The following is an 11,532-nucleotide window of genomic DNA, read 5'->3' as shown; positions in this document are numbered from 1 at the left end:
CTCCTCCCCATAGTGATGGCCATGGGGTCCCTTCCTTGCCATGTTGGTGGCCACGGGGTCTTCTCCTGACCACATCGATGGCCACGAGGTCTCCTCGCCATAGTGATGGCCACGGGGTCTTCTCCTCCCCATAGTGATGGCCACGGGGTCTTCTCCTCCCCATAGTGATGGCCACTGGGTCTTCTCCTCACCACAGTGATGGCCACTGGGTCTTCTCCTCACCACAGTGATGGCCATTGGGTCTTCTCCTCACCACAGTGATGGCCATGGGGTCTTCTCCTCACCACAGTGATGGCCATGGGGTCTTCTCCTCGCAACATCAATGGCCATAGGGTCTTCTCTTGCCACGGTGATGGCCACTGGGTCTTCTCCTTGCCATGTTGGTGGCCACGAGGTCTTCTCCTTGCCATGGTGATGGCCACGAGGTCTTCTCCTCACCACATCGATGGCCATGGGGTCTCCTCCTCCCCATAGTGATGACCATGGGGTCTTCTCCTCCCCATAGTGATGGCCACGGGGTCTTCTCCTTGCCCCATCGATGGCCACGGGGTCTTCTCCTTGCGCCATCAATGGCCACGGGGTCTTCTCCTTGCCATGGTGGTGGCCACAGGGTCTCCTCCTCCCCATGGTGATGGCCACAGGGTCTTCTCCTTGCCACATCGATGGCCACGGGGTCTCCTCCTCCCCATAGTGATGGCCACGGGGTCTTCTCCTTGCCATGTCGATGGCCACGGGGTCTCCTCCTCGCCACATTGATGGCCACAGGGTCTTCTCCTCGCCATGGTGATGGCCATGGGGTCTTCTCACCACATCGATGGCCACGGGGTCTCCTCCTCCCCATAGTGATGGCCACAGGGTCTTCTCCTCGCCATGGTGATGGCCATGGGGTCTTCTCACCACATCGATGGCCACGGGGTCTCCTCCTCCCCATAGTGATGGCCACGGGGTCTTCTCCTTGCCACATCGATGGCCACGGGGTCTTCTCCTCGCGCCATCAATGGCCACGGGGTCTTCTCCTTGCCATGGTGGTGGCCATGGGGCCTCCTCCCCATAGTGATGGCCACGGGGTCTCCTCCTCCCCATAGTGATGGCCACGGGGTCTTCTCCTCCCCATAGTGATGGCCATGGGGTCTTCTCCTCGCCCCGTCGATGGCCATGGGGTTTCTTCCTCCCCACAGTGATGGCCACGGGGTCTTCTCCTTGCCATGTCGATGGCCATGGGGTCTTCTCCTTGCCACATCGATGGCCACGGGGTCTTCTCCTTGCCACATCGATGGCCACGGGGTCTTCTCCTTGCCACATCGATGGCACCATAGTGATGGCCATGGGGTCTTCTCCTCCCCACAGTGATGGCCACGGGGTCTTCTCCTTGCCACGGTGATGGCCATGGGGTCTCCTCCTCCCCACATCGATGGCCACGGGGTCTTCTCCTCCCCATAGTGATGGCCACGGGGTCTTCTCCTCCCCATAGTGATGGCCACGGGGTCTTCTCCTTGCCATGTCGATGGCCATGGGGTCTTCTCCTTGCCATGTCGATGGCCATGGGGTCTTCTCCTTGCCACGTCGATGGCCATGGGGTCTTCTCCTTGCCACGTCGATGGCCATGGGGTCTTCTCCTTGCCACATCGATGGCCATGGGGTCTTCTCCTCCCCACATCAATGGCCATGGGGTCTTCTCCTCCCCATAGTGATGGCCATGGGGTTTCTTCCTCCCCATAGTGATGGCCATTGGGTCTTCTCCTCCCCATAGTGATGGCCACGGGGTCTTCTCCTCGCCACATTGATGGCCATGGGGTCTTCTCCTCCCCATAGTGATGGCCACGGGGTCTTCTCCTCCCCATAGTGATGGCCACGGGGTCTCCAGACCGATGGCCAACGAGGTCCTCTCCTCCCCACACTGATGGCCATCAACACAAGGTCTCCACGCTGGTGGAGTCAGTACCTCCCAGTTCCTCCCCCCCAACCTCAAGTTGACCCCTCCAGGTTGCCCCTCCAAGTTGACCCCTCCAGGTTGCCCCTCCAAGTTGACCCCTCCAGGTTGCCCCCACAAGTTGACCCCTCCAGGTTGCCCCCCAAGTTGGGGGGTCGACTCACCGAGACCATCTTGCCCTCGGAGGGCATGAAGGCGGGGCGGTTGCTGAGGCGGAGCTTGGTCTGGAGGGTGTTGAAGTTGATCTCCAACTGGCACTTCTCCTGCACCTTGGGGGGTTTGTGGACCCTCCGATAGTCCCGAAAGTCCTCCAGCTTCTGCTGCATCTCCTGGATGGTCTTCTGGGGGCTACGGTCCTCCAACCACGGGATGGTGCGTTTGATCCACTCCAGCAACTGGGGGAAAAGGGGGGAAAAATGGGATTTTAGGAGAAATTGGGTCCCCCCTTTGGAATCACGGAATTGTTGGAACCTCTAGAGATAGAACCATGGGATGGTTTGGGTGGGAAAGGACCTTGAAGACCAGGTAGTTCCATCCAGGGACACGTCCCACCATCAGAACAGGGTTGGAGGGACCTGATCTGGAACCAGGGACTTGTCTAGATCAGAAGGAACCTTCAAGATGGAGTCTAAAGACCTTCAAGATGGTTTAAAGACCTTCAAGATGGAGTCTAAAGACCTTCAGGTGTGAAGACGTTGGGTTGGAGTGACCTGATCTGGAACCACAGACCTGTCTAGATCAGAAGGAACCTCCAAGATGGAGTCTGAAGACCTTCAAGATGGACTCTAAAGGTCTTCAGGTGTGAAGACGTTGGGTTGGAGTGACCTGATCTGGAACCACAGACCTGTCTAGATCAGAAGGAACCTCCAAGATGGAGTCTGAAGACCTTCAAGATGGACTCTAAAGGTCTTCAGGTGTGAAGACGTTGGGTTGGAGTGACCTGATCTGGAACCACAGACCTGTCTAGATCAGAAGGAACCTCCAAGATGGAGTCTGAAGACCTTCAAGATGGACTCTAAAGGTCTTCAGGTGTGAAGACGTTGGGTTGGAGTGACCCAACCCAGAATCAGAGACCCCTCTAGATCAGAAGGAACCTTCAAGATGGAGTCTAAAGACCTTCAGGTGTGAAGACGTTGGGTTGGAGTGACCTGATCTGGAACCACAGACCCCTCTAGATCAGAAGGAACCTTCAAGATGGAGGCTAAAGACCTCCAACCACGGGATGGTGCGTTTGATCCACTCCAGCAGCTGGGGGAAAAAGGGGGAAAAATGGGATTTTAGGAGAAATTGGGTCCCCTCTTTGGAATCATGGAATTGTTGGAACCTCTAGAGATAGAACCATGGGATGGTTTGGGTGGGAAGGGACCCTGAAGACCAGGTAGTTCCATCCAGGGGCACGTCCCACCATCAGAACAGGGTTGGAGGGACCTGATCTGGAACCAGAGACCCCTCTAGATCAGAAGGAACCTTCAAGATGGAGTCTAAAGGTCTTCAGGTGTGAAGATGTTGGGTTGGAGTGACCTGTTCAGAAGGAACCTTCAAGATGGAGTCTAAAGACCTTCAAGATGGAGTCTAAAGACCTTCAAGATGGAGTCTAAAGACCTTCAGGTGTGAAGACGTTGGGTTGGAGTGACCTGATCAGAAGGAACCTTCAAGATGGAGTCTAAAGACCTTCAAGATGGAGTCTAAAGGTCTTCAGGTGTGAAGACGTTGGGTTGGAGCGACCTGATCTGGAACCAGAGACCCCTCTAGATCAGAAGGAACCTTCAAGATGGAGTCTAAAGACCTTCAAGATGGAGTCTAAAGGTCTTCAGGTGTGAAGACGTTGGGTTGGAGCGACCTGATCTGGAACCAGAGACCTGTCTAGATCAGAAGGAACCTTCAAGATGGAGTCTAAAGACCTTCAAGATGGAGTCTAAAGGTCTTCAGGTGTGAAGACGTTGGGTTGGAGGGACCTGATCTGGAACCACAGACCTGTCTAGATCAGAAGGAACCTTCAAGATGGAGTCTAAAGACCTTCAAGATGGAGTCTAAAGGTCTTCAGGTGTGAAGACGTTGGGTTGGAGCGACCTGATCTGGAACCACAGACCTCTCTAGATCAGAAGGAACCTTCAAGATGGAGTCTAAAGACCTTCAAGATGGAGTCTAAAGGTCTTCAGGTGTGAAGACGTTGGGTTGGAGTGACCCATCCCTGGAGGGCTTCAAGGCCAGGTTGGAGTGGGACTTTGGGCAACCTGCTCTGGTGGAAGAGGTGCCCCTGGATGTTCTTCGAGGTCCAAACCATTCCACGAGTCCACCCTTCTCCACCCAGGGCCCATCAGATGGTGGCCCAACCCTTTGGAGCGTTGGCCACCATCTTCCCAGTTGGGTTGCCATCAACCAACTGGTTGAAGGAACGTTCCATCCCTTCCTTCCAGGTCATGGATGGCTACGTTGAAGGAGACTGGACCTCCAACTGGGGTGGGGGGACACACCCCACTGGCCACGGGCCACCACCCACCCCCCCGACCCCCCCGTGGTAGCCCGGTGGCTTACGTCGGAAGCCAACTTCTCGTAGTCCTCCATCAGGTGCTCGTTCTCCTGGTTGACGGCCAACACCTTGCAGATGCGATTGGCCGCCGTCTCGGCCTGGAGGGCGAGGAAGAGGAGGAGGAAGAGGAAGAGCAGAGGTTACGGTGGCCCGTCCCCCACCCCCCAACCCTTCCACATCCCGTGGCTCCCAAATCTCCCCATCCCCGAGGAATTTGGTAGCCACCCATCCCCTTGGTAGCCCAAGACAAGACCTTGGTTCCTCAAAGCCACCGCTCTCCAGCGCCCGGGGAGGGGACCTTTGGGAGCTTTTGAGGGCCACGGCCTCAAAAGAGGTGGCCATGGACCCAAACCAGGTGGCCACGGACCCAAAATAGGTGGCCATGGCCCCAAAAAGGGTGGTCGTGGCCCCAAAAAGGGTGGTCGTGGCCCCAAAGATGTGACTATGACCCCAAAAGAGGTGGCCATGGCCCCAAAAGAGGTGGTCAGGGCCCCAAAAGAGGTGGCCAGGGCCCCAAAAGAGGTGGCTACAGCCCCAAAACGGGTGGCCAGGATCCCAAAATGGGTGGCTACGGCCCCAAAGATGTGGCCATGGCCCCAAAATGGGTGGCCAGGACCCCAAAAGAGGTGGTCACGGCCTCAAAATGGGTGGCCAGGGCCTCAAAACGGGTGGCCAGGGCCCCAAAAAGGGTGGTCATGGCCCCAAAAGAGGTGGCCACGGCCCCAAAACGAGTGGCCAGGACCCCAAAGACATGGTCAGGGCCTCAAAACGGGTGGCCAGGACCCCATACCAGGTGGCCACGGCCCCAAAACCGTAGCCAGGGCTCCAAAATGGGTGGCCAGGGCCCCAAAATAGGTGGCCAGGACCCCAGAAGAGGTGGCCATGGCCCCAAAACGGTAGCCAGGGCCCCAAAAGAGGTGGCCATACCCCCCAACCCTTCCACATCCCGTGGCTCCCAAATCTCCCCATCCCCGAGGAATTTGGTAGCCACCCATCCCCTTGGTAGCCCAAGACAAGACCTTGGTTCCTCAAAGCCACCGCTCTCCAGCGCCCGGGGAGGGGACCTTTGGGAGCTTTTGAGGGCCACGGCCTCAAAAGAGGTGGCCATGGACCCAAACCAGGTGGCCACGGACCCAAAATAGGTGGCCATGGCCCCAAAAAGGGTGGTCGTGGCCCCAAAAAGGGTGGTCGTGGCCCCAAAGATGTGACTATGACCCCAAAAGAGGTGGCCATGGCCCCAAAAGAGGTGGTCAGGGCCCCAAAAGAGGTGGCCAGGGCCCCAAAAGAGGTGGCTACAGCCCCAAAACGGGTGGCCAGGATCCCAAAATGGGTGGCTACGGCCCCAAAGATGTGGCCATGGCCCCAAAATGGGTGGCCAGGACCCCAAAAGAGGTGGTCACGGCCTCAAAATGGGTGGCCAGGGCCTCAAAACGGGTGGCCAGGGCCCCAAAAAGGGTGGTCATGGCCCCAAAAGAGGTGGCCACGGCCCCAAAACGAGTGGCCAGGACCCCAAAGACATGGTCAGGGCCTCAAAACGGGTGGCCAGGACCCCATACCAGGTGGCCACGGCCCCAAAACCGTAGCCAGGGCTCCAAAATGGGTGGCCAGGGCCCCAAAATAGGTGGCCAGGACCCCAGAAGAGGTGGCCATGGCCCCAAAACGGTAGCCAGGGCCCCAAAAGAGGTGGCCATGACCCCAAAAGAGGTGGCCAGGACCCCAAAAGAGGTGGCCAGGACCCCAAAACAGGTGGCCAGGACCCCAAAAATGTGGCTACAGCCCCAAAATGGGTGGCCAGGATCCCAAAAGAGGTGGCCACGGCCCCAAAAGAGGCGGCCACAGCCCCAAAAGGGGTGGCCAGGGCCTCAAAACAGGTGGCCACAGCCCCAAAAGAGGTGGCCACGGCCCCAAAAGAGGCGGCCACAGCCCCAAAAGGGGTGGCCAGGGCCTCAAAACAGGTGGCCACAGCCCCAAAAGAGGTGGCCACGGCCCCAAAAGAGGCGGCCACAGCCCCAAAAGGGGTGGCCAGGGCCTCAAAACAGGTGGCCACAGCCCCAAAAGAGGTGGCCACGGCCCCAAAAGAGGCGGCCACAGCCCCAAAAGGGGTGGCCAGGGCCTCAAAACAGGTGGCCACAGCCCCAAAAGAGGTGGTCACGGCCCCAAAACGGGTGGCCAGGGCCTCAGAACGGGTGGCCACAGCCCCAAAACAGTAGCCAGGCCCCAAAACGGGTGGCCAGGGCACCAAAAAAGGTGGTCACAGCCCCAAAACAGGTGGCCACGGACCCAAAACAGGTGGCCAGGACCCCAGAAGAGGTGGCCACAGCCCCAAAATGGGTGGCAACGGACCCAAAACACATGGCCAAGGCCTCAAAATGGGTGGCCAGGGCCTCAAAAGAGGTGGCCACAGCCCCAAAATGGGTGGCAACGGACCCAAAAGAGGTAGCCACGGCCCCAAAGATGTGGTCAGGGCCCCAAAACACATGGCCAAGGCCCCAGAAGAGGTGGCCACGGCCCCAAAAGAGGTGGCCACAGCACCAAAACAGTCAGCCATGGCCCCAAAGAGGTAGCCAGGACCCCAAAACGGTAGCCAGGGCCCCAGAAGAGGTAGCCATGGCCCCAGAAGAGGTAGCCAGGACCCCAAACCAGGTGGCCACGGCCCCAGAAAGGGTGGCCACACCCCCAAAAGAGGTGGCCAGGACCCCAAAACAGGTGGCCAGGACCCCAAAAATGTGGCTACAGCCCCAAAATGGGTGGCCAGGATCCCAAAAGAGGTGGCCACGGCCCCAAAAGAGGCGGCCACAGCCCCAAAAGGGGTGGCCAGGGCCTCAAAACAGGTGGCCACAGCCCCAAAAGAGGTGGTCACGGCCCCAAAACGGGTGGCCAGGGCCTCAGAACGGGTGGCCACAGCCCCAAAACAGTAGCCAGGCCCCAAAACGGGTGGCCAGGGCACCAAAAAAGGTGGTCACAGCCCCAAAACAGGTGGCCACGGACCCAAAACAGGTGGCCAGGACCCCAGAAGAGGTGGCCACAGCCCCAAAATGGGTGGCAACGGACCCAAAACACATGGCCAAGGCCTCAAAATGGGTGGCCAGGGCCTCAAAAGAGGTGGCCACGGCCCCAAAACGGTAGCCAGGGCCCCAAAATGGGTGGCAACGGACCCAAAAGAGGTAGCCACGGCCCCAAAGATGTGGTCAGGGCCCCAAAACACATGGCCAAGGCCCCAGAAGAGGTGGCCACGGCCCCAAAAGAGGTGGCCACATCCCCAAAATGGGTAGCCAGAAGGCGGTGGCTTTTGCCTCCCCTGCTCTTTATCCCCAGGGACGCTCGGAGCAGGAAGAGCCTGGGCTGCTCCTCTAGTTTTTACCCATTTCTTTGGTTTTTCCTGCTCTTCCCCAAAGGCAGATCCGCTGTGCGGGAGGGGGAGGAAGAGGAGGAGGAGGTACCTTGGTGGGCGGCAGAGAAAGAGTCCGGGGAGAGGAGCCCGACACCCACAGAAAGAAGGGTCTATGGAAGGACCGGGGAGAGGAAAAACCAGTCGCCACCGGGGAAAAATGGGGCAGAACGGGGAGGAAAAGGGGGGAGGAAGAGGGGAGGGGGGAGGAAGAGGAGGGAGGAAAAGAGAAAGGAGAAGAGGGAGGAAAAGGGGAGGGAGGAAAAAGGAAGGAAAAGTGGAGAGAGGAAGGGGAGGAAGAAAAAGAGGAGGAAACCAAAAGGAAAAGAGGAGGGAGGAAGAGGAGGAAGGGAAAGGAGGAAGGATGAAAAACAGGAAGGAAAAGAGAAAGGAAAAGAGGAGAGAGGAAAAAAAAGAGGGAGGAAAAGGGAAGGAAAAGGGGAGGGAAGAAAGAAGGGAGGAAGAGGAGGGAGGAAAAGAGGAGGGAGGAAGAGGAAGAAGGAAAAACAGAGAGAGGAAAAGGAGGGAGGAAAAGAGGAGGGAGGAAAAGGGAAGGAAAGAGAGAATGGAGGAAAAGAGGAAGAAGAAAAAGAGGAGGGAGGAAGAGGAGGGAGGCAGAGAGGAGGAAGAGAAGGGAGGAAAAGGGGAGGGAGGAAGAGGAGGGAGGAAAAGGGAAGGAAAAGAGGAAGGAGGAGAAGGGGGAGGAAAAGAGGAAAGAGGAAAAAGAGGAAGGAAAAGAGGAGGAAGGAAAAGTGGAGGGAGGAAGAGGAGGAAGAAAAAGCGGAGAGAGGGAAAGGAGGGAGGAAAAGAGGAGGGAGGAAGAGGAGGAAGGGAAAGGAGGAAGGATGAAAAACAGGAAGGAAAAGAGAAAGGAAAAGAGGAGAGAGGAAAAAAAAGAGGGAGGAAAAGGGAAGGAAAAGGGGAGGGAAGAAAGAAGGGAGGAAGAGGAGGGAGGAAAAGAGGAGGGAGAAGAAGGAAGAAGAAGAGGAAGGAATAGTGGAGGGAGGAAAAGGAGGAAGGAAAAGGGGAGAGAGGAAGAGCAGAGAGAGGAAGAGGAGGAAGGAAAAGAGGAGGAAATCAAAAGGAAAAGAGGAGGGAGGAAGAGGAGGGAGGAAGAGGAGGGAGGAAGAGGAGGGAGGAAGAGGAGGGAGGAAGAGGAGGGAGGAAGAGGAGGGAGGAAGAGGAGGGAGGAAGAGGAGGGAGGAAGAGGAGGGAGGAAGAGGAGGGAGGAAGAGGAGGGAGGAAGAGGAGGGAGGAAGAGGAGGGAGGAAGAGGAGGGAGGAAGAGGAGGGAGGAAGAGGAGGGAGGAAGAGGAGGGAGGAAGAGGAGGGAGGAAGAGGAGGGAGGAAGAGGAGGGAGGAAGAGGAGGGAGGAAGAGGAGGGAGGAAGAGGAGGGAGGAAGAGGAGGGAGGAAAAGAGGAGGGAGGAAGAGGAAGAAGGAAAAACAGAGAGAGGAAAAGGAGGGAGGAAAAGAGGAGGGAGGAAAAGGGAAGGAAAGAGAGAATGGAGGAAAAGAGGAAGAAGAAAAAGAGGAGGGAGGAAGAGGAGGGAGGCAGAGAGGAGGAAGAGAAGGGAGGAAAAGGGGAGGGAGGAAGAGGAGGGAGGAAAAGGGAAGGAAAAGAGGAAGGAGGAGAAGGGGGAGGAAAAGAGGAAAGAGGAAAAAGAGGAAGGAAAAGAGGAGGAAGGAAAAGTGGAGGGAGGAAGAGGAGGAAGAAAAAGCGGAGAGAGGGAAAGGAGGGAGGAAAAGGGAAGGAAAAGTGGAGGAAGGAAGAGGAGGAAGGCAGAGAGGAAGGAGGAAAAGCAGAGAGAGGAAAAGGGGAGGGAGGAAGAGGGGGAGGGAGGAAAAAGAGGAAGGAAGAGGAGGGAGAAAGAGGGGAGGGAGGAAAAGAAGAGGGAGGAAAAGAAGGAAGGAAAGAGAGAATGGAGGAAAAGAGGAAGAAGGAGAAGAGGGAGGAAAAGAGGAAGAAGGAAAAGAGGAGGAAGGCAGGAGGGAGGAAGAGGAGGAAGGAAAAGAGGAGGGAGGAAAAGCAGAGAGAGGAAAAGGGGAGGGAGGAAGAGGGGGAGGGAGGAAAAAGAGGAAGGAAGAGGAGGGAGAAAGAGGGGAGGGAGGAAAAGAAGAGGGAGGAAAAGAAGGAAGGAAAGAGAGAATGGAGGAAAAGAGGAAGAAGGAGAAGAGGGAGGAAAAGAGGAAGAAGGAAAAGAGGAGGAAGGCAGGAGGGAGGAAGAGGAGGAAGGAAAAGAGGAGGGAGGAAAAGCAGAGAGAGGAAGAGGAGGGAGGAAAAGAGGAGGAAATCAAAAGGTAAAGAGGAGGGAGGAAGAGGAGGAAGGAAAAGGGGAGGGAGGGAGAAGGGGGAGGGAAGAGAGAAGGGAGGAAAAGAGGAAGGAAAAGCCCAGAGAGGAAGAGGAAGAAGGAAAAGAGGAGGGAGGAGGAGGAAGAGGAAGAAGGAAAAGGGGGAGGGAGGAAGAGGAGAGAGAGGAAGAGGAGAGAGAGGAAGAGGAGAGAGAGGAAGAGGAGGGAGGAAAAGGAGGAAGGAAAGAAGAAGGAGGAAAAGAGGAGGAAACTAAAAGAGGAGGGAGGAAAAGCAGAGAGAGGAAGAGGAGGGAGGAAAAGAGGAGGAAATCAAAAGGTAAAGAGGAGGGAGGAAGAGGAGGAAGGAAAAGGGGAGGGAGGGAGAAGGGGGAGGGAAGAGAGAAGGGAGGAAAAGAGGAAGGAAAAGCCCAGAGAGGAAGAGGAAGAAGGAAAAGAGGAGGGAGGAGGAGGAAGAGGAAGAAGGAAAAGGGGGAGGGAGGAAGAGGAGAGAGAGGAAGAGGAAGGCAGAGAGAAAGGAGGAAAAAGGAAGGAAAAGAGGAAGGAGGGAAAGGAGGGAGGAAAAGGGAAGGAAAAGTGGAGGGAGGAAGAGGAGGAAGGAAAAGAGGAGGGAGGAAGAGGAGGAAGGAAAAGAGGAGGGAGGAAGAGGAGGAAGGAAAAGAGGAGGGAGGAAGAGGAGGAAGGCAGAGAGGAGGGAGGAAAAGGAAGGAGGAAAGGAGGAGGAAGGAGGGAGGAAGAGGAGGAAGGAAAAGAGGAGGGAGGAAGAGGAGGAGGAGGAAAAGAGGAAGAGGAGGAAGGAGAAGAGGAAGGAATAGCAGAGGGAGGAAGAGGAGGAAGGCAGAGAGGAGGGAGGAAAAGAGGAGGAGGAAAAGGAAGGAGGAAAAGAGGAGGAGGAGGAAGGCAGAGAGGAGGGAGGAAAAGGAAGGAGGAAAAGAGGAAGAGGAGGAAGGAGAAGAGGAAGGAATAGCAGAGGGAGGAAGAGGAGGAAGGCAGAGAGGAGGGAGGAAAAGGAAGGAGGAAAGGAGGAGGAAGGAGGGAGGAAGAGGAGGAAGGAAAAGAGGAGGGAGGAAGAGAGGAGGGAGGGAAAGGAGGAAGGAGGAAGAGGAAGGAGAAGAGGAAGGAGGAAGAAGAGGGAGGAAGAGGAGGAAGAGGAGGGAGGAAGAAGGAGGGAGGAAACCCCCGCATTGCGCTGAAGACGCCCAGTTCGCCCAGTTTGCCCAGTTCCCCGAGTTGGGGGGAAGGGAGGGGGCCAAAAGCCTTCCCCTCCCCCCCAAAACACCCCCAAAAAACCCCCCAAAACCCCAACAACAAAAACCTTACTATTTTAGAGAGTAAAAAATGTTGTGGATTTTTTCAGAGGCATACCAATAATTATA

At 56.7% G+C, this 11,532-nt stretch overlaps 1 protein-coding gene across 1 annotated transcript in view; it reads right to left on the bottom strand.

Moving 5' to 3' along the window:
- Positions 1-1,965: 1,965 nt before the first annotated feature.
- Positions 1,966-11,532, bottom strand: part of LOC106902819 (alpha-actinin-4-like) — a gene marked incomplete at its 5' end in the record, with an annotated part of 18,931 nt that continues 9,364 nt past the window's right edge. The window contains 3 exons of the mRNA XM_014966624.1: positions 1,966-2,325; positions 4,466-4,558; positions 7,901-8,041. Coding sequence (XP_014822110.1) covers positions 1,966-2,325; positions 4,466-4,558; positions 7,901-8,041 — 594 coding nt within the window. The remainder of the gene's footprint in view (positions 2,326-4,465; positions 4,559-7,900; positions 8,042-11,532) is intronic.

This window comes from Calidris pugnax, unplaced genomic scaffold (assembly GCF_001431845.1).
Source record: "Calidris pugnax isolate Ruff unplaced genomic scaffold, ASM143184v1 scaffold80, whole genome shotgun sequence".
NCBI classification, from domain to species: Eukaryota; Metazoa; Chordata; class Aves; order Charadriiformes; family Scolopacidae; genus Calidris; species Calidris pugnax.
This window is presented reverse-complemented; position numbering and strand designations above follow the sequence as displayed.